Genomic DNA, 23752 nt, shown 5'->3' on the forward strand with positions numbered 1-23752 from the left:
TTCAACATCATCTATCTCGGTTCTCCCTCTGACTATTTTAACTACTGGCTGTCTTGTTGTTCCTAACATGATACTCCAGCTCCCATCTCTAGAACTTTGTTTAGATTGTCTGTCCTGAAATTCACTCCCTTTCTATCTCAGCTTCTAAGAAGTTTTATTTTACTTTAAAACTCAGCTCAAGGGCCATCTCCTCCCAGTTTCCTCATGTTTAAAAATTACTTAATTTTTCCTATATTTAAGTGTGTTAGATGCAGTGAATAGTATTGGACCATTTATCATAAATATTTATCATATTTATTTACTAGCCATGTAACCCTGGGCAATTCATATATAATCTACTTGCTTCAGTTTCCTCAAATGTAAAATGGAGATAATAATAGAAGTTGTCTCCTAGGATTGATGTGAGGATCAAATCAGATAACAGTTGTTGTTTGTAAAGCATTCTACAAAACTTAAAGTGCTTCATAAATTTGGTACCTCTCATTGTTCACATATTGTAACACCCTCCCGCCCAGCAGTCATTTTTGACCATGCATCCCTCACACTCAGCACAGTGCCCCACACACACCGTGGGCCACAATGCTTGAATAGCTAATGATGACCAAAGAGTATTTCATAATGATTAATGGAATCTCAACAATTCAGTTCATCAGGAGTGATTGGCCTCCCTATCCTATTTTAGCACATGAAGGGAATCTGAAGAGTCTGGGCTCTAACCACAAGAGAGAGGCAAGGACTTCAGTTCATATGCTGAGGGTCCAGAACCTCTCAGGAGTAGCAGAACAAAGTCTAAACATGCCCATTTCTATGATTTTACACAAGTAGCCACCCCCTGGGTCTGGAGTACCCATCCATCCACCCTCCCTCTTCACCCAAACCCAGAAGGAGCTCTCTAACAAGTCACAGCCCAGGACAGGAGAAAGGCCAGAGGACCCAGGTTCTGCATCTGGGATCCATCAACAAACAACAACATTTATAAAGTGCTGACTGTGGGCCATGTTCTGCACCAAGTGCTTCACAAGCATTTTGCTCTTTTTCTCCTCTGAGAGGCCGGGGCTCTTTTTTGCAAATGAAGGAAATAAAAAAAAAAAAAGAATGTGAAATGACTACTGTACGAGCTGGGCCTGGAGTTCAGACCTTGCGGATTCCAGCCCAGAACTACTCTCACTGGGCCTCTAGCTGCCTCAAGGGGCTATCTGGGCATCCTTGGGCAAATAGCTTCACTTGCAAAGATCTATTCATTTCTCTTTATTATCTTCTTCTGACTTTGAATCCTATGACCTCATGATCCCAATCTCATTTCTTGACAGTAATCTATGAAGACTGCCTAACTTCCCAGTATTTTGTTATAGATCTAAAATGACAAGAAAGTAAGCAATACATTTTCACTGGGAACAACTTTTTTTATCCTTAAACCATCCTCTAAAAAAGAATAAATGTTAATGGAAGAATACAATTCACTTAAAATAACTGATTTTACAAATAGCTTTGAGGAAATTATTTTTCACCAAGGTATAGTTAGACAAACCATTATCATTTAATATATGCAAAATATGCAAATTTTAAAGGCCAGATGATCTCAAACTGTTTGAGGGAAACTCAAAATCCTTCCAAACTGTTTCTTAGAGACTAAAAATGGAAGAAAATACTGCAGTTTTAATTAAAGCTGAAAACTAAAAATAAATTAGCGCCTTCTATTTAAGCTAAGATTATTTTGCCCTCCCAAGACATAAAGAGATAAACACTAGGATAAGGTGAGATACGAAGTTCAATGATGGGTACCAATGTTACTTGGAGTTTTGAGGCCCTTATAGAACAAGAAATAAACACTAAGGGTTGAATGCCTAATCTTAACTGTGATTAGATTCAATGTGGCAACTCTCACAGTCTTAAATCATAGAAATCTAACAAAAAAATTTACTATCACAGGTTTCAAGACCTAAGTTCAAATTCTGATGTTATTTCCTCAGTTACAAAATGAAGACAACAATAGCACCTAATAAGGATAAAATGAAGTAATATTTATAAAGCACTTTGCAAATCTTAAATCCTATTATAAAAAGCTTGCATATTTTCATGCAGATGATTGCCACACATCAAAAAACATAAATTATTAAGAGGCTATGAGAAGGAAAACTTTACAGCATGGCAGAAACTAGATTAAGATGTGCATCTCACACTCTTTACCAAGATAAGATAGAAATGGGTACAGGATTTAGACATAAAAGATGAAACCATAAGTAGAGAAGAACAAGGAACAGTTTCTCTCTGGAGAGAAAGAGTTTATGATCAAATAAGAAACAGAGAACATTATAAAATACAAAATGGATAATTTTGATAGTAAATTTAAAAAGTCGTGCACAAATAAAACCAATGGAAACAAGATTACAAGGAAACAAAGTTGGGAAACAATTTTCACAATTAGTGTTTCAGATAAAGGACTAATTTCTAAAATACATAGAGAATTGAGTTAAATTTTTAAGAATATAAGTTATTCTCCAATTGATACATGGTCAAAGGATATGAACAGGAAGTTTTCAGATGAAGAAATTAAAGCTATCTATAGTCATATGAGCAAATGCTCCAAATCATTATTGATTAGAGAAATACAATTAAAACAACTATGAGGTACTACCTCATACCTAGCAGATTGGCTAAGATGACAAAAAAAGAAAAATTATAAAGGTTGGAGGGTATGTGGGAAAACTAGGACACTGACGTATTGTTGGTGGAGTTGTGAGCTGATCCAACCTTGCTGGAGAGTAATTTGCAACTATTTCCAAAGGACTATAATATTGTGCATATCCTTTGATCCAGCAATATACCACTACTAGGTCTGCATACCAAAGAGCTCACAAAACGGGGGAAAGATTCACATGAACAAAAATATTTATAGCAGTTCTTTTTTGGCAAAGAATTGGAAAATGAAGGGATGCTCATCAACTAGGAAATGTTTGCACAAATTGTGATATATATGAATGTTATTGAGTACCATTATTCTATTAAAAAAAGTCACAAGCAGGCAGACTTTGGAAAAGTCTGGAAAGATCTGCATAAACTAATGCTGAAATGGTGTATGTGTCATGGAACACTATTCTTCTATTAGAAACCAAGAGGGACGGGAATTCAGGGAAGCCTGGAGGGATTTGCATGAACTGATGCTGAGTGAGATGAGCAGAACCAGAAAAACACTAACAGCAACATGGGGGGTGATGATCAACCTTGATGGACTTGATCACTTGATCTTTTCATCAGTGCAACAATCAGGAACAATTTTGGGCTGTCTGCGATGGAGAATACCAAATGTACCAAGAGAAAGAGCCGTGGGAGTCTGAACAAAGTTCAAGGACTATTCCCTTTAATTTAGAAAAAAAAAACAGACATCTTATTGTCTGATCTTGTTATCTCTTATACTTTTTGTTTCTTCTTTAAGGATATGATTTCTCTCTCATCACACTCAATTTGGATCAATGTACAACATGGAAACAAATTAAAGACTGACAGATTGCTTTCCATGGGGGGGGATAAGATTGGGGGAAAATTGTAAAACTCAAATAAAATCTTTAATAAAAGAAAAAAATAAACTAATGCTGAGTGAAATGAGAAAAACCAGGAGAACATTGTACACATTAATAGAAACATTGTGAAATGATCAACTAAAATGGAAGCAGCTCCACTCAACAATTCAGTGATCAAGGATAATTCTAAAAGACTTAGGATGGAAAATGCCATCCACATCCAGAGAAAAAACTAGGCAGAACAAATCATACTATCTTCCACTTTTTAAAACGTGACTTGGGGCTTTTTCTTTTTTTTTCTCATGGGATTTTCCCCCCCTTTAGTTCTGATTCCTCTTTCACAAAATGACTAATATGGAAATATGCCAAATATGACTGTACATGTATAACCTCTACCAGGTTACTCGCTGTCATGGGGAGGAAAGATGGAAGAAAAGGAGGTAGAAAAATGTGAAACCCAAAGGTTTGAAAACTATCTTTGCAGGTAATTTAAAAAATAAAATAAATTAACATTAAAAAAAGAGTTTACGAAGAAATACTGAATTTTTTTATTCCTACAACAAAATATTCATACCAAACTGTTGATAACATACCTGGAATGCTGCCAAAATCCCTGTAGATACGAAAGTCTGTATCTGAAGGAATAATTCCACTTTGAAAAACCTCCTGAGCTACCACTGAAGCAAAAGGGTGCTTTGCTGCTAAAACATATGCTTGAACCAACCAAGGATTTTCAGGACCTTCAAGAGAAACATTGAATAAAATTAACAAGATCCAGTCAGCATATCTTCCACAAAACAAGACATATGACTACTGAACTTGATAAAGAACAAAAAACTTGATCAAGAAAAGAAAAAATGAGCTTAGTAGAGCCAACTTAAAGAAGTATATTATTCCTTCAATTGGGGAATGGCTTAGCAAACTGTGGTATATGTATGTTATGGAATACTATTGTTCTATTAGAAACCAGGAGGGACAGGATTTCAGGGAAGCCTGGGGGGATTTGCATGAACTGATGCTGAATGAGATGAGCAGAACCAGAAAAACACTGTACACCCTAACAGCAACATGGGAGTGATGATCAACCTTGAGGGACTTGCTCATTCCATCAGTGCAACAATTGGGAGCAATTTTGGGCTGTCTGCAAAGGAGAGTGCCATCTGTATCCAGATAAGGAGCTGTGGAGTTTGAACAAAGTTCAAGGACTATTCCCTTTAATTTAGAAAAAAACAGATATCTTATTGTCTGATCTTGTTACCTCTTAGAATTCTTGTCTCTTCTCTAAGGATATGATTTCTCTCTCATCACACCCAATTTGGATCAAGGTACAACATGGAAACAAAGTAAAGACTGACAGATTGCTTTCCGTGGGGGGGTGGGGGGTGGGGGTAGGGAAGTAAGATGGGAGGGATTGCAAAACTCAAATAATATCTTTAATAAAAATTAATTAAAAAAAGAAGTATAAAAAAAGAAGTATATTATTCAGTTGTGTAATGCTTATGGAGCTTCTTTTAAACACCAATCTCCATGGCTAATACTTGGCTTTGGTAAGATAACATTAGAACTAGAGTGCTGGTTTGGTACAGAATTACTACAGGTAATCCCCAGTGGACAAATACAACTTGTGAATGACATATACATAAAAATGGAGTGCCAAGGAGTCCCAACATCCCAGATCCCCATGGGGGACAGCTATCTTTTTATGTCCAAATCAAAATGAAAAAAAATCATCTACAGAGACACTTTCTCTTATACAAAAGTAGAATATCAAGCTGAGATGTCCAGGCTCACCTACTTCTTCCCCCTTAGGTTACTCTCAATAAACCACCACTAAGATGATAGGGGGGAAGAGAAAGGTATAGAAAGGGGAAAGTAATTTCCAACATGCTAAGCAGCATTTCTAAGTGCATTTTCCTAGAAAAACAATGCTAAATAAATGACAGGTATAAGTGACGCAATACCATAAGTATTATGCTTCTTCCTCAAGAAGGCTTAACAGATTTTTATGCCTTATACTTGGAATTCTAACCATCATTAAAAAAAAAAGACTGTCTCTCTCTCTCTATTCTAACCCAGGCTAAAAATTCAGAGGCTTCACATAAGCCAGAGTTCATAATCTGATTTACGAGTACTTTTTAAAATTTTTATTTTAATGCAATGGGGTTAAGTGACTTGTCCAAGGTCATACAGCTAAGCGATTATTAAGTGTCTGAGGCCAAATTTGAACTCAGGTCCTCCTAACTTCAGGGCCAGTGCTCTATCCACTGCACCACCTAGCTTGCCCCAGGGGAGTTTCAACCTATTACATTTCTGACTCTTTTAGGAAAAGTTACTACTTTGAAATCTGGTGGTCCCTGGTTCCAGAGGGATTCTTCATATTAATGCCAAACTAAGTGTAAACCCCAATTGGCTTAGCTCACTAAAATCATATTTCTCAAGCTCAAGTGATCCACCAGCCTTGCCTTCTTGATAGCAAAGATTTCAGGAATGCATCACCACACTAGCTCTGTAATCAGCATTCATAACAATATTTTTAAAATGTGTTCCAAATTACAATTTCAAAAAAATTTATAAAATACAACTTATTAAGTATAAGATGACACAAATGTTAATAGTCTCTCTTATCTGTTATGGTGCTTTGCAAATTATTTGAAATATAGAGTATTAAAAGTAAGTTAAACAATCATTCTTGACAGTTAAATTTAAACTAATACTGAGTCAAGAAACTTAAAAAGTCAAGTTCCTAATTTTATAGTATCATTTCCAGGCTAATTTAAAGGAAAACAAATGCACCATGTAAGATTCACTATACGAGAAAAAGAGGTAAATAAAATCCTGAACTGGGGAAAGGAAAGAACAGATAAACAAAGTAGCAAAATGCTGACACTCCTCTCCTTTTTAGCTTTACAAAGATATAAAAACAGTCTAATAAAAAAGCACCAGACATATGCATTGCTCTGTTCTCCATTGTATTACCAAGCAATTTTTCCAATGGCATAGCAGAATGCCCTCTGTATATGTTCCAACATACACCTAATTATTTTTTAAGTAATAGAGAAAAAAAAAGCCTACAATTGCATACATCTCAGACTAGAGTTCAGCATTTCTTTGCATGAAAAGGAATAGGAATAACTGACATTTATAATTTATACAGGTTTAACTCAAGATATCTCATTTAATGTAAAATGTTGAAGGCATTATCTCCATTTTACAGATGAGGAAACTAAAGTTCAGGAAGGCCAACTGCAGCTCCCATTTATAGAAATTTCAAAGATTAAATACAATCCACTCTCCTCCCCATCCCATGAGGTAGAATAAGGATGGGGACAAGCTGTGATTCCCATGTACAAGAAACTCTCATCAAAAAAAAAAAAAAGATCAGGGCAGCTAGGTGGTGCAATGGATAGAGCACCAGTCCTAGAGTCAGAAGGACCTGAGTTCAAATCTAGCCTCAGACACTTAATAATTACCTAGCTAAATAACCTTGGGCAGGTCACTTAACCCCACTGCCTTAGAAAGAAAGAAAGAAAGAAAGAAAGAAAGAAAGAAAGAAAGAAAGAAAGAAAGAAAGAAAGAAAGGAAGAAAGGAAGAAAGGAAGGAAGGAAGGAAGGAAGGAAAGAAAGAAAGAAGAAAGAAGGAAGGAGAGGAAAGAAAGAAACTCTCCCAATGCATATTTTTCAAGCCATTCAGCTCTTAGGCAGTTGTCTAGGTCTGGAAATAGGAAGGTCTGTTTTGAGACCAGCTCTCTACCCACAGCGCCATAGTCCTTCCCCACCCCACAGCATGGACATAAACAAGTTCAGAGAGGTAAACCATAACTTGGATAGGGTAAGAGGATTGTAGATGTAGAGCTGTCATCTAATCAAAACTCTCCTGATTTTACAGATCAGGAAATTTAATCTCAAGATTTACAACCTATGCTAATATCTCGCTGAAAATAAGCCACAGTGAAGAAGCAAAGAGGGCAGGAGCTGAACTCAGGCTTATTTGGGTTTTTACTCTGTGATGCTGTTTTCACCAGTGCAGCCTTGAGGGAAGGAGCCAAAAGGGAATAAGTGGTCAAGGGAAAGGAAAAACTCCCCCCTTCTTCCTCTTCTCTATGCTTTGGAACTTGATACTTGTCTTACAAATAATTTTGATCATCTAATCAATTATTAATTCACTTATTTCTGACTCTTTTCTGTATTTCAAATAATACTTAATTATTTTTGCTTTTAAAATATAGGATAACATGAGAAAAATAATATTTAATTTTAATAATCTTAACTTTAATAATATGAAAAATATTCCTCCTTTCCTCAATGCAGATTACAAATCCTTTTATTCAATATTAGACTGTTTCCCAAAGCCTACCTGGTGATAAGATTTTCTGAAATCAGCCAGGATGGATCTTAAACCATAGACAGCTTGCAATCAGACTTATATTCCAGCTTTCACTGTGAGAAATGATATACCACTTATATAGTCTTTTGACAACCCCAAATCACCTCCACACAAATACAACATTTGAGGAAAGCTCCAGTAGAAAAAGATTTAAAAAACAAAATTCTTTGGACTCCCAAAATTAAGACGCAAGATAAAAATAATGTATAAGCATCACAACTTTTTTTTGAGTAATGCTGTTATATATTTACAGCAATACTATAATGTATTGACAGCCAAGGAATCTTTCTAGCCCAAATAGACATTAATTCTCATACAAAACCTATTGACTAAAACCCTCTGGGTATAACATATATTCAAATACTTGTCAGGGGAAACCTACATCCAGTCATGCAATCTTGAATACATGACTATTGTTTTTAGATATCAGTATATCACTATTGTTTTAGGTATCAAGATATCAGTAAGACAAGAGGGCTGGAATAGATCACTGCTAAGGTTCTACTTATCTCTAATATATAATGATCTCTGATTCATCATGAGACGTTTTAAACTATCTGCCCTAAAACAACTTTTCAGAATTCCCTAGTACACCCATCACAGGAAGAAGTCAAGGCACAGCTCCTTGTGAAAGGCAAGAATAGTGTTAACACTTTCCCCCAAGTAAAACTAAAAGACTACTTAAAAAAAAGGAAAATATTTGGAGAGATTAGAACAGTCTTTAAATGTTTTGTGTAGAAAACAATACATGGATATTTTTACATTTAAGAGCACCTCTAAAAATCAATTCCCTGTGAATGCTAATGGAGGTATCCTACTGATAAGTTATTTCAACCATAGGAATATTTCTATTTCATAGTGCTTCCCTTCCCATTCTACTCATCACCTAATATAATTGCTTTTACTTCTTGGTTTTCCACTTCTTACCTTCTCTAATAATGTGTCTTTTTTTTCAACATCATCAATAATACTTTTAAAGAAGTTAAGAGAGGGTAATGTGATCAAAAAACCTTATTATTGGAAGCTATGTGGCAGGTTGAAAGAACTGAAATGTTGGTGATATCTTCCTCAATACTAAGTTACAGATATATTTCTCTGAGAAGCAGCACTACTTTTTAACCACTGAAAAAAGGTAACTGATAGCAGCCATCTGAACAAAAGGAGGCACCTAAGGAACTAGCTTTCCACTTTCTATTTCAGCAAACACACTATATAGGGCAACAACACCTGGGAAAAGTTCTTGTTTTTATATAGTCAGAAGGCTTGTACTTTGGTCACCAAATTCTATAAGAACTTTAACCTGACAAATGCTTATTTAAGTCAGTACAATAAAAGACTATCACACCATTTCTATTTTATTAAAAATCTAAATTAGAGATTTTCTAATACTAATGGTTTTTAAAGAATAAAATCAAATGTTTTTAAGGCTTGTTTGGTTTCTCTGGCTACTAGACTATACAGTGTGTTAATAAAAGTACTCAATGACAAATTGTGGGAATTACCATAGATAATTTGAAAAGTTTATTATTTAAAGTGTATTTAAAACACCTGTGTATGATCCTCTCTAATCTGGCTACTGTTTCAAAAGTCTATGAAAAATTATTTGGCAGGTCCATCCACAATCATTATTTTAATTAGGAATGCCTACAGAACTTTACTTTGTATAAGACCTCACGAGGCATCATATACAAAATAGCTTTAAAAAACCAGATACAAGATTTTTATCAGATTTTAAGAGTCAAAATGCTATGTTTTAATGTTAAACTTTTAAGATTACAGTTTAAATTTAAGATTCTAATGCTCTAACATCTTCATAGAATAAAAAACTATATAATCTTTTTAGAAAAAAGATTTACAAATAGGACTAAATAAAAAATGACAAAGATCAAATTTTAAGGAGATCCTAAGAGCTCCAAGATTAAAATTATAGAGCAAGATTTTTTAAATCAAGCTATCTGGGGACATTATGATCTATAAGACTACCAGATGCTATTAAGCATCTATTAACTTCACTTCTTTAAGTACAGAATTATGTCTCTAGAGACAAACATTATCAGAAATGAAAATGAAATGTGTCCAGCACTGTACGATATTTCCCCATGTATAAGATGCACTTTAATTTGGGGGCCCAAAATTTGAAAAAAAAATTGAACTCAGGTTTTATTCATCAAAAAATTGCAACTCATCACTGTCAAAAAGCCCATCCATTAGCTTGTCCTCATCTGTGTTTGATGACAAATCAGTCTTCATATATTGCTTCATCCTCAGTTCCATCCATAGTATTTGAAATGCCACACTTCTTAAATGACTTGACAATGATCTCAACCTTGATTTCATCCTAGGATCTTTTCATCCAGGTACAAACTTCTCCTATAGTTGCTTTCTTCACTCTTCCTGCTGGTGTCAAATGACTTCATCCATTGGTTCCATTCATCAAATATTCATTTCAAGGGTTTGTTAATGCTGACATCAAGTGGTTGGAGCTGGGATGTCAAGCCTCCAGGCATGATAGCCAAGTTTTGTCTTTTGCTCTGCAGTAATCTTCCTTCTATTTGCTGTGATGTGTGCCCTGAACTGATCAAGCACCAACAGGGCAGGTTAGCATAAGAGCCATGCTGGTCTCCTGCTCCAAACTTTCTGAAGCCAGATCTTCATTCCATCCTAATCCATCTAACCCTTGTCATGAATGTGGAAATCACTCCTTGATTTTTTGGCATTGTTTTCCATTTGAAAATCAGCATAGGAGGCATTTTGGTTCTTTTGGCACAAGCTAGAACAACTGCAAAACGGCTCTTTTCAAGTCCACTTGTCTTCATAATTACAGTTTTCACTTCCCTCTTATCAACAATCTGAAATTCAAGGATCTCCTATCCCTAGCTTTCAGGCATCTTTTGGGTGAGTCTGGCGCATGTACCATTCCATTTCATGAACCTGAAGCACCAATTGTGTCCTTTGAAATCAGTCACTTCTTTTTCATCAGCAGTTCTTGCCTCCTACTGAACCATCTTTGTGGACACAGGAGTTCCAATGGCCCTTTGCTCTTTAATGCATCCCTTCAATTCCATCTCTGAGGCCATTTGGCTGACTCGCCTCTCATGCCCTTCTGTTGTGGCATTTTCAGTAGGGTTTCTTCTTCCTGTAGCCAGTCTCGGATTGTTTTCTCAGGTGGAGAAGGACCAAATTGACATTCAGCAGCACTGAGTTCCATTCACTTTTTGCAACCTGGTTCACTTTTAACTTGAATTCAATACTGTATGAAAATCTTTTCTAAATCAATTCTGAGTAGAACATAGCAAAATAACCTTTTATACCAGGAACAAATGCAAAACAATGAGCGCAAAGAACAAGTGAGAAAAGGCAGGAAATGCAAGTAAAAAATCTATAACAATGAGCACAAAAACAAGTGCACCCAAGCAGGAAATGAAAGTAAAAAGAAATCTATAACCACTCTCTAAGACACTCCCAGTTTTTAGACCCCAAATTTTTCAAAAAAGGGTGCATCTTATGCTTAGGATTAATATGGTAGTCTCCCTGCAAAAGACTAATTAATTCTCTCCAAAATTGCAGTTTCAAGAATTAAATGAATAGAGGATTGTTAAAAATGGAGATGTGAGCAAGAATTTTCCACATGAACTTTTCTTTATGAAAGAATAATGCAATGAAGAATATAACAGGAGACATGGAATAATTGCTACAAATACAGAGATTTTCAATAGCAGCTAAAAGGAGAGACACAAAGGACTTATCCATGCCCACTCCTCACTCTCCATTTACTTCTTTCATTGAAGATGAAAGCTGCTCTTTTTTTTTCAATCTTTTTTTTAAGGTTTTTGCAAGGCAATAGGGTTAAGTGGCTTGCCCAAGGCCACACAGCTAGGTAATTATTAAATGTCTGAAGCCGGAATTGAACTCAGGTCCTCCTGATTCCAGGGCCAATACTCTATCCACTGCATCACCTAGCCACCCCAAAAGTTGCTCTTTAAGACCAAAGGTATAAAGACAAATAGGAGGTGACTAGGTGGTGCAGTGGATAAGCACACCCTGGAGTCAGGAGTACCTGAGTTCAAATCCGGTCTCAGACACTTAATAATTATCTAGCTGTGTGACCTGGGGCAAACTACTTAACCCCATTTGCCTTGCAAAAACCTAAAAAAAATAAAAAGACAAAATAACAAGCTGATAGGAAAGCAGTGTTACTAGATCTCAAATTGTGTTAGGAAGCAGTAATCATCAAAATTATTTGATAATGGCTAAAAAAATACAAGGAGTAGAATGGTGGGATAGATTTGATAGACAAATGTCAAAGTTTAAAAATTCAAAGAATATAAATTATTGGGGAAAGCAGTTGTTAGATAAACTAGAAAGTAGTTGGATAGAAATTAGGTTTGGACCATTGGCTTATACTTCATACTACATTCAGCTCAAACTGAAGATACAACCTAAATTAAAAGTCACATTATAGGGGCAGCTAGGTGGCACAGTGGATAAAGCACCGACCCTGGAGTCAGGAGTACCTGGGTTCAAATCCGGTCTCAGACACTTAATAATTACCTAGCTGTGTGGCCTTGGGCAAGCCACTTAACCCCATTGCCTAGCAAAAACCTAAAAAAAAAAAAGTCACATTATAAAAAAAATCAGAAGACCAGAAGATCAAGTCTCTTTCATAATTGTGGGTAGGAGGAAAGAAATCTTTTTTAAAATTTTAAAATTATTTTTAAATTTTTCTTCATTAATCTTTTATTTTATTTATTTTATATTATTACAATAATCTTGTTTTGAGAGTAAACATAAATACCCCTCACCCCCCCCCCAAAAAAAGATGAGAAACCTCAATAACAGTGAGAGAGAAAAAAATTGTACTTCAGTCTGTGTTAAGATTCCAATGGCTCTGTCTCTGGGATGAGTTGCCTTCTTGTCCATCAAAGAAGTTGCTTCAATATTTTTCCTACAGTTGCTATTACTAGATGTATTTCCCTCCACTCTATTCCTTCCCACTCTCATTTATTCTATTCTCTCTTTCCTTTCACTCTGTCCCTGTTCAGAAGTGTATTGTATCTGAGGGCCCTCTCCCACAATCTTCCCTCTCCTCCATCACCTATTCATTCCTTCCCTCCCCCCATTCCCCTTATTCCATCCTTTTCCTTTCATTTTTCTCTAGAGTTAAGACAGATTTCTGTACCCTAATAAGTAAGATATATTTCTATACCCCATTCTATAGCTCTGAGCCATTCTGATGAGAATGAAGGCTCACTCATTCCCTCACCTCCCCCCATTCTACTCCATTGAAAAAGTTTTTTTCTTGACTTATGTGAAATATCTTAGCCCCTTCTTTCTCTCCTTTCTCTTCCTCCCAGCACTTTCCTTTATCACCCACTGTCTCCATCTTTTACTGTATTATTACATTATATTCAGCTCCTTCCTGTGCCTTGTCTAGATATGCTCCTTCTAACTGCTCTTATACATGATAAAGTTCATATCAGTATCTTCTTCCCATGCAGGAATACAAACAGTTCAATATCACTAAGGTCCTCATAGCTAGTCCTTCTCATCCAACTCCTCTATGGTTCACCAGAGTCCTGTACTTGGAGATCAAACTTTCTGTTCAGCTCTGGTTGTTTCAATAGGAAAGTTTGAAAGTCCCCTGTTTCACTGAAAATCCATCTTTTCCCCTGAAAGAGGATGTTCAGTTTTGCAGGGTAGTTGTCTCAGTTGTAAACCAAGATCTTTTGACTTCTGGAATATCATATTCCAAGTCTTATAACCCCTTAATGTAGATGCTGCCAGATCCTGTGTAATCCTGACTATAGAGCCTCAGTAATTTAACTTGGGAGTTTTGGAATTTGGCTATAATATTCCTGGAAGTTTTTCTTTTGGGATCTCTTTCAGGAAGTGATCAATGAATTCCCTCAATTTCTATTTTACCATCTGCTTCTAGGATCTCAGGGTAATTTTGCTATATTATTTCTTGAAAAATGAAGTCTATCATGATCTTCAGGTAGACCAATAATTTTAAAATTATCTCTCCTGAATCTGTTTTCAAGGTCAGTTGTTTTTCCAATGAGATATTTCACATTTTATTCTAATTTTTAGTTTTCTTGGAATAGTTTTATTTCCTCCTGATTTCTCGCAAAGTCAGCAGCTTCCTTTAGTTCCATTCTACATTTGAAGGAGTTATTTTCTAGAGAGAGTTTTTTAATCTCCTTTTCCAGCTGGCCAATTCTGCATTTTAAGGCATTCTTCTCCTCATTTGCCTTTTGTGTTGCTTTTTCCATTTGGCCTAAACTGGTTCTTAACATATTATTTTCTTCATTATTTTTCTGTATTTTTTTTCACCAAGCTACTAATTTGGTTTTCATGATTTATCTGCATGGCTCTCATTTCTCCTTCCAATTTTTCCTCTACCTCCCTTAATTGCTTTTCAAAGTCTTTTTTGAGCTCATCCATAGCCTGAGCCCATTTGTTATTTCTCTTGGAGGTTTGAGTACAAAAGCTTCAATTCTGTCATCTTCTGAATCTTCCATAGGATCAAAGAAATTTTCTATGGTCAGATTCTTCTTTTTCTTTTGTTTGCTCATTTCCTCAGCCTATGACTAATTTTGCAGCACTTTCAAGGCTTCTGGGGACAACCCATGGGGATCTTAATTCCTCTAAGGTCTTATGAAAGGCTCTGAGCCCAAACTGCAACCTGGATTTGAGTGTGGGCAAGAAAATGAGTACCCCCAAACCCCTTACCATCTGTGGGCTGAGAGCTCTGGATGTTCTGGGTGGCTCTGCTGATTCTTGCTGCAGGTTGTCACCACAGGACTGTGAGGAAGAGTTCTCTCATCACTTCTTCAAGCTGTTCTTGGTGATACCAGCCAGGAGGTCTGGAAACCGCCCCTCTGCCATGGACCCATGCACCCCAGGGATCTAGGCACTTGGCGCAACTGCAGCTGTGCTCGCAGTTGGTTTTTCCAACCCCCGGGTCCCGGTGAAACAGACCTTTCCCATGGAACTTCTAAGTTATCTTGAATTGGGAAATTGTGTCACTCAGTCTTTCTGTGCCCCTCTAAATTTTGACTAGAGTCATAATTTGTCGGCTTTTCAGGTTTTGGGGGGAATGAGTTTCTGGGAATTCCTGCCTTCATGTTGCCATCTTTGCTCTGCCCCCTCAAGGAAAGAAATCTTAACCACACAAACAATATGGGTTACAAAAGATAAAAGCAAACCACTTTAATGCTATAAAATTAAAGTTATTTTGCAGGAATAATATTTTTGCAGAAATAATAAATGACAGAATTAGGAAAGAAAGTGTTATGTGAAAAAATAGTTTTTACAAATATCACTGATAAAAGCCTGATACTCAAAACATACAGAAAATGGACACAAATATGTAACAAAAGCCAATCCCCAATAAATGATCAAAGAACAGTAATGAACAATTTTCAAAAGAATCACAAACTATAAATGACTACATGAAACCACTCTAAATCTCTCAATAAAAAAAATGCTAATTAAAATAACTCAGTGAATTTTCACCTCATCTCACACCAAAAATTGGCAAGGATGAAAACAAAAGTGCAAAATTAGTACTCAAGAACCTAGCTGAAGGCAAGATAAGAAGAGTGACTGTTGGTCCTTTGTCCAACCATTCTGAATTTCAAATTGTATGCATGTACATACAACAAAATAAGCCTTAATTAAAAAAAATTTTTTTTAGGTTTTTGCAGGCAAATGGGGTTAAGTGGCTTACCCCAGGCCACACAGCTGGGTAATTATTAAATGCCTGAGGCCAGATTTGAATTCAGGTACTCCTGACTCCAGGGCTGGTGCCCTAACCACTGTGCCACCTAGCCACCCCATAAATTTTTTTTCAGGTTTTTTTCTGCAAGGCAAACAGGGTTAAGTGGCTTGCCCAAGGCCACACAGCTAGGTAATTATTAAGTGTCTGAGACCAGATTTGAACCCAAGGTCCTCCTGACTCCAGGGCTGGTGTTTTATCTACTACGCCACCTAGCCGCCCCCTTTATAAATTTTTTTTTAAAAAGGTATTGCAAATGACGATCCAGGGGATACTACTTACTTACAGTCACACAAATGAGTGAATCAAACAAAAAGTCCCACTGTGCTTATTTCGAGCTAGAAAGGTTCTTCTCTTAAGTCATCAAATTGAAACCCTTCATTTTACAGATATTATCTAGAGTCCAGAGGGGGAAGAAAGGAGTTAAGTATAAGTACTCTACTAAGCATTTTAGAAATATTATGTCATTTGATCCTTACAACAACCCAGAGCTAACTGCTCTTATTAGACTATTTTATAGTGAGGAAATTGAGGCACTGCCTAAGATAGTGAATTCACGGTAATCACCTAAGTGAATTCACATGGCATTTTTGCAACTAGGTAGTATAGTGGAGAGTATACAGGTATTGAATCAGTGAAGATTTATGGAAAGACAAAGCACAGTGTTATCTTCCACTATGTCATCTATCTGCCAAAATAATGTGTGATGGGGCAGCTAGTTGGCACAGTGGATAAAGCACCAGCCCTGGAGTCAGGAGGACCTGAGTTCAAATCCGACCTCAGACACTTACTAATTACCTAGATATGTGGCCTTGGGCAAGTCACAACCCCACTGCCTTGAAAAAACCTAAAAAACAAAAACAAAAACAAAAAAAATGTGTGATAGAGCTGCCATTCTTCTCTAAAGAATTAAAACTGCAGGTTTCCAATGGAGAGATAAAGGATGAGCAAAACTAAGTCAAAGAAAAATCTCTTGTACACAAACAGTGACATAAAAGTTGTCATCAATGAGATTTATGAGTCAAAAAGACTGCCAATTTCCAATTTCCAGGAAAAAAATTGAAAAAATATATTAATCAAATCCCAAAGGAAAAAATTCCAGGCTCAGAGAGACAATTAATTCTATCAAACATTCAAATAATAATTGATTCAAATGTTAAATAAATTACAAAAAACAGAAAGGATGGTATCTTCCCAAACTCATAAAATATGGTCCTTCTATTCAAACCCAGAAAAGGTAACCCGGAAAAAGAAACAATAGAGCAAAATACAAAAATATTAAGTATTAGAAGAATGGTTACAATAACATATTCAAAAGATTATCCACCACAATTAGGAAAATGAAGTAGAATGGTCAAACAGCAAAAACAAGAGATAACAGTTTTATCCTCAATCTACTTCACTGGTATCCACATAATATTCAAACAAGCAATAGAAGGATCTCAGAATCCTCATTATAGAAGAATTAGGGAAGACACTGACAAAGTGAGATGGCATAGATCACTATCACTAGAGTACCTAACTTCAGTGAGATAGCGGCCCCACTGAAGTATTAAAATGTGATTTTAATCAATGGTGCTTTTTAAAGTACACATTTCCAAGTTTTTGCAAAATCAAATAATCAGGGCAGCTAAGTGGCGCAGTGGATAAAGCACCAGCCCTGGAGTCAGGAGTACCTGGGTTCAAATCCGGTCTCAGACACTAAAATAATTACCTAGCTGTGTGGCCTTGGGCAAGCCACTTAACCCCATTTGCCTTGTCAAAATCTAAAAAAAAAACAAAAAACAAAAACAAAAAAACAAAAACAAAAAACAAAATCAAATAATTCTCAGTTCACCTAAGTTACCCCAAGTCATTCTTTCCTTTGTCAAAATTTCCAGAAATATTAAATCTCTAGTCATAAGCCATTATGGAAATTGGTAATAAAGGACAAACTATGAAAAGACTGCAATGTCTGCAAATTTGTAAGCTGGAACTGCACTAAGTATGTTGGCATCCATCATGTAATACTTACATAGTTTTATAATGTAAATTGAATAGAAATATGAAATAATGTATTTCAAGCCAATGTTATTGGTTTTATACACTTCTTAAAAATATACCAAGCCAAATAAATTAAACTATACATATCTAGGTACCCAATTTTTAAAATTCATAACATTTTTTATAATTTAAATCTTATACACATGAGTTTCTTAATCTATTTACAGCAGTTATATACTTTCAGTAATTATCCTCCACATAATTTTCAAACTCTAAAGAAAAGCATTCATTTCAGTAAGAAGATTTAAGTTCAAAAGAAAAAATAAATTTACAATGAAAATGCAAAATGCCTAATCACATACCTGTCTGGAAAACAAGCTCTTTTCCTCCAACACCTGCTGCTTCCAGGTTAATAAATGCACGAATCAAGTTAGCCCAGGGATGCTGAGTAATGAAGCCATGACTGGCCTTAATGTAAAATATAGAAAAAAAATTAATTAAGTTGTGTTCTAAGATACCATCACATTTTATTCACTATATGGAAAGAATTTTCCCTTTCCTAATAAAGAAAAGAAAATATAGAATACATTTTCTCAAAAGTAATTACTAAGAAATAAACAAATATAGCTGGGATTCAGTGTGCTGCAGTAGAAAAAAAAAGAGTAAATTTGAGTCTTTAGTTCAAGGCTCTAATCCAGGTTCTATCATTTATCAGACAGTGAGAAAATTAACATGTCATGTTAAATTGAGAGCCTCAATTTTCTCATCTATGAAATGAGAATACTATTCTGCTTGTCTGCCTCATATTAATTACTGTAAGGATATGTGATTCTGACCCTTAAACTCTGGGAAAGATAAACTGAATGAAAGTTTATCAGCACAATTCATTTTAGGCCTCAGTACCCCAATAAAGCTAGGGAGATACCTCTCCCAGTTTCCCACTCCTATCTTAAGGAGAAAGAACAATGGGAGATAAAAATAAATAGATATCAAAATAAAGTACAGAAAGAAAGAAGAAATAGAAAGGTACACAGTTAAGAAGTATCATCAATTTTTGGAGGGCAATACTATCACAAATTGTCCACAACCAGATCTGTTTACCTAAAAAATAGAAAAATCGGCTACCAGAATAACTATTACTAGTGAAAATGACAAAAAGAGTAAGCAATTCTTCATTAGAGTAACTATTTTGTCATGAACTTTCACCACATTTAATAGTGAAAATTAAGATGTAAGAAGTTTTTAAAAATCAATCATAAAATCCTAAGAGTAGAACAGAACCCTAGTTATTTAATCCAACCACCCCTCTGTGACAGAGAGGGAAACTGGAGCTGAGAAAATATTCTATTTTAAAATAACCATTTAAAGAAATATTGCAGTGATTTGTTTTTTAAATGAAATCTTCATGAGTAACCCTCATCCTTACTGCTTTAAAAGTTTCTATTTTCATGAATTCCTTTTGTTAAAAGAAGCAAACATTTTATTTTTAAACCTTTTACCATCAGTTCCCCTACACATGTCTACCTACTCGAGGGCAAAAACTTCTCTTTTGTGCTCATATTCACATTTTAGCACAAGACCTGGCATAGTAACCACTTGTCAAATGCTATTTCATTTACCTAGTCATTCATTAATAGTGCTGTCAGAAAAAAAGGTATAAACATTCCATCTACCATTTGCACACAATACAACTTTTTCCTCTCTCAAATAACAGACATTTAATTAAGCCTAGTATTCAAAACAGTTGATATCTACTTGCAAGACATTTTCTTCAGCTCCATTAAAGAGGAATATAACAGCATGCTGTAAGGCTTCTGATGATGATGACAAAACTCGTAAGATTTCGAGCATCACTGAACAGCTAACTGCATCATCACTGGCACCTTTGGAAAAGAAATGATAGATCTGCAACATGAAATGTGTTTTTAAAGTGCTGTTTTTACAAAGCCTTCAGAACCTGATCCTAACATGTCTACAAATGAAGTTTAACTAGTGAATTCTTTTACTGTTTATACTCCTGGCTACATCACATTTAAAACACATTTTTAATTTCTTTCCATTCCCAAAGCTACCACCTGGTTCAGTATCTCATGACCTGATCTCATAGTTTCTAACCCATCTCCCCAACTTATCTAATATTGCTTGACTTTACTTTTCTTACATATATTCCATATAAATTTAACTATTTGATATTTCCCTAATCTTAGAACATTATTCATCCCCCTCCCTCCATCCCTATTTCTACCAGTTATAATTCTTATCCTTCAAGGCCAATTAAAAAAATAAAGCATAACATATTAAAATTCCTGCTCCTGCTCCTATCCCTAACCCAGTCTGAAATGATCACTCCCTCCTCTAATCACCTATCAAATCATTTTGGTATATCTTATACACACTTCTCCTGTATGTAATTAATATGGCATCTTCTCTCCCCCAATAGACTATAAGTTCCCTGAGAGTACAGACTCCTCTTATTTCAAATATTCTTATGTATAAAAGTACTTTATACATTTGCTTTGTAAATTTGTAGGTACTACATATTTTCCTATTAGATAACCTATAAAGACAGAGATTGTATTATAAGATTTAGAGTTGGCAGGGAGAAATCATTCAAGTGTAATGGTTCCCAACCTGTGAATCATAGCATTATTGTCAGAAATTCAATAATTCACATATGCACCAAGCACTGTCAATTTAATTTCCACCACTTAGCACCCACAAAATACAATTTTAAAATGTCAGATTTATAGTAGCTTTTGGTCATTGCATATTTTCTCCATCAACAAATGCTAATGTTAAACCAATCATCTTACACATGGGAAAGAAGAGGCCAGAGAAGTAACAAAGGCAAAAAAGCAGACCTTAGGGATTTGAGCAAAGTTTATTTTCTGGCTTTGAATCCAGTGCTTTCAAGTAACTTTACCACACTGAAAACGAGAAGCAACGAAATGCAGATAAAAAAAGAACTAAGCAAGAAGGAACCCTCCTTCAAGGTTCCAATACTGGCATCAAAAAAACTCCCCCACAACAACAACAAAAAAAGCCCTAGAGTTTCATAACCTGGGGGGGGGGGGTCTATGGATTCATTTTCTTTGTTATTGTTGTTGCTTTAATTTAAATTTAATTTAAATAACTACATTTTCATATATTTTCCTTTGTAATCCCTGGTAAATTTTATCCTTAAAAATGTCATTCTGAACAATCCAGACTTCATCAGACAGTCAGTGGGGTTCACGACACCTAAAAGGTGAAGAATTCCTGACCACACACAAATTAAAATCGCTTCTCTTGGACTGAGTATAATCTCAGGCAAAAAAGTGTTCTCACAGACTCTGATTTTTGAGCTAGAAAAGAATTTTAATCATCTAAACCAATTCCCTCCTTTTTTTTTTTTTTACAAATGAGCAAAGTGAAGCACATACATATGAATAGATATAGTCAAGGTAATAAAAAGTAAACAGCAGAGATGGGACTTAAAATCAGATTTGAGCACCTAATAAAACAGGCTCATTAATGCCATTATTTTTGTTGTTCAGTTGTATCTGACTCTTAAGTGACCCATTTGGAGTTTTCTTGGCAAAGATACTGGAGTGGCTTGCCATTTCTACTTCCAGTTCATTTTAAAGATGAGGAATCTGAGGAAAACCAGGTTAAGTGACTTGCCCAGGGTCACACAGCTAAAACAACTGGTCAACCAGATTTGAACGCAGAAAAGTGAATCTTCTTAACTTCAGGCCCAACTCTCTATAAAATTGTGCCACTTAGCTGCCTAAATGCATTGATTAGTAGACTGAAAAAAAAAAGAACAAGATTTCTTAGAAAGAAAATACAATTTCTAGATATGATAAAAAAATAAAAGGCATCAATATAACCTTTTTTTAAAAAATGAATTGAAAAGTCCAAGAAAACTTTAATCATCAGAATCATATTGTTTCACATGATCAAAATTTTCCTTTATTTTTCTTGAGGTTTTGTCTGTTTTTCTTTTGCTTACATGGCTAATAGGGAAATGTTTTAATGACTGCATATGTATGGTCTATAACAAATTACTCATCTTCTCAAGGAGGGGAAAGGTATGAGAGGGAATAAGACAATCTTGAACTCAAAATTTTTCTAAGATGTTAAAAATTTATAGAAAAAAAGCTAAGCTCTAATTCAACATTTCTAAAACTCTGAATCATGACACAAATGGGTTGTAGGGAAAAGACAGTAAATATTTAGAATGACTACTCCAACTTGGGAGGCCAAGATCCTAAAGAGAAGGACCATAAAACTATCCAAGGAGTAGCAAAGAATGAATTATTAAAGGTCCTATGTACAGGAGTGCATATATCTAAAGTTAGAAGGGACCTCAGAGATCATCTAGTCTAAGACCACCAACTGTCCTTCCCCAGCTGACTTTTTAAAGATAAGAGACAGCTCTAGATAAGAAATGATTTAACCCAGGAAAACTTAAATCTGTAAATAAGAAGAAAATTTCAGATCCAAACCTAGGTTATCTAGTGAAAATACAAGGCTCTTTTCAGTCTACCCATGTTAGTTAAATGAGCAAACCTGCATCCAATGGATGTTTCCAAACAGGATAACCCTCTCTTTGGATCCAATCTCTTGTGAGAGTTGATCTTACTTCAACCATCCTACTTCAACCACCTGTCCTGCCACTATAAATCTAACAATACCACCCCTGAAGCTCACCCTTCCCCAATTTTTTGGTATTCATTATTATGGTGCTAATTTTGATAGTAATGGAAAATTATCATCTTCTTATGGGAATGTTTTTGAAGGTTTACCTCCCAAAAAGTGATGAAATGAAAATATTTTAGTAGCACAGAATATTGATTATATAGTTAACTACAAGAATAGAATGGTATGAGGCAGCTAGGTGGCACAGTGGATAAAGCACCGGCCCTGGAGTCAGGGGCACCTGGGTTCAAATCTGGCCTCAAACACTTAATAATTACCTAGCTGTGTGGCCTTGGGTAAGCCACTTAACCCCATTTGCCTTGCAAAAACCTAAGAAGAAAAAAACAAGAATAGAATGGTATATTAGCATTCAGAATCAGTCATTCAATTTAATATTTTCAAGAAATTGAAAAAGGATCCTCTCTTCTCAACCCCAAACATAAGTGGAGAGGGCATTAAAGGATAAAATGTATCAATTTTTAAGTTAAAAATGTTAAATTAAGTCAGGAGGCTCAGAATATCTTCTCCTATCCTGCCACTGATAATCTAACTTCACTTCATCATCAAGAGTATAAAATGAGCCTAACTATAAGATTTAAATGAATCTTTAGTCTTTTAAATACTATAAAAGTAGTAATATTAATAACTACATTAATACTGACAGAGCAGAATTTTACACACATCCCAAATTAGTAAAATTCTTAACATCTGTCTAAGCTACCAATTTTAGTTGTTAAAATCTGTGCTACAGTTTCAGAGTCAACAGCAACCTAGTTATGGCTCAAGAAAAAAGTTTAATAAAATATATTCGCTTCAGTAATAATGGTACACTATGGCAACAAAGTCCAGGGAGACAGTTCTGGACTGGATTATAACTAAATTAAGTATATGTAGCTCTCATAAAAATCTGAAACCATCAATTACCAGATCAAGTTGTACCAAACCCTTACCTTAAACTTTATAAAAGTTGTTCTAAGCAATATTTTACAATTTCAAAAACAAAAAACAAATTCTTTAAAAGAATGAGAGAAAAGTAAATTTTAGAAAACATATTGTGAAGGAATATTCAAAAATAAAACTGATTTTTCTAACAAAGCTTCAATTGAATCCTTCTTATACTAACAATTCCAGTGTCTTAGAGATAGCACAAATACTTGTTTAAGACTCAAGAATAAAGGCAGATGGCATAATGGACAGAAGTCCAGTCTTGGAGTCAATAAAAGCAGGTTTTGATTTCTACCTGAAATACACTGGCTTTTGGAATTATGGCAAGTTACCATAGTACCCCAGGCAACTCTCTAGGGCTTAAAATTATAGTTGATTTGCTAAGAGAGTTTCCATACTTGGATTTACTCTATAGAGAAAAAAAATCAAAGGACAATGATGGACTAAAAAATAATCATC

At 35.3% G+C, this 23752-nt stretch overlaps 1 protein-coding gene across 1 annotated transcript in view; it reads right to left on the reverse strand.

The window, feature by feature from the left end:
• Nucleotides 1-23752, reverse strand: part of ERMP1 (endoplasmic reticulum metallopeptidase 1) — a 64722-nt gene that overhangs the window by 34723 nt on the left and 6247 nt on the right. The window contains exons 3-5 of the mRNA XM_074197479.1: nucleotides 19421-19548; nucleotides 18028-18133; nucleotides 4112-4258 (exon numbers count right to left, since the gene is read on the reverse strand). Of these exons, the coding sequence (XP_074053580.1) occupies nucleotides 4112-4258; nucleotides 18028-18133; nucleotides 19421-19548 (381 nt within the window). The remainder of the gene's footprint in view (nucleotides 1-4111; nucleotides 4259-18027; nucleotides 18134-19420; nucleotides 19549-23752) is intronic.

The sequence above is a fragment of the Macrotis lagotis genome, chromosome 8 (assembly GCF_037893015.1).
Source record: "Macrotis lagotis isolate mMagLag1 chromosome 8, bilby.v1.9.chrom.fasta, whole genome shotgun sequence".
Classification (NCBI taxonomy): Eukaryota; Metazoa; Chordata; class Mammalia; order Peramelemorphia; family Peramelidae; genus Macrotis; species Macrotis lagotis.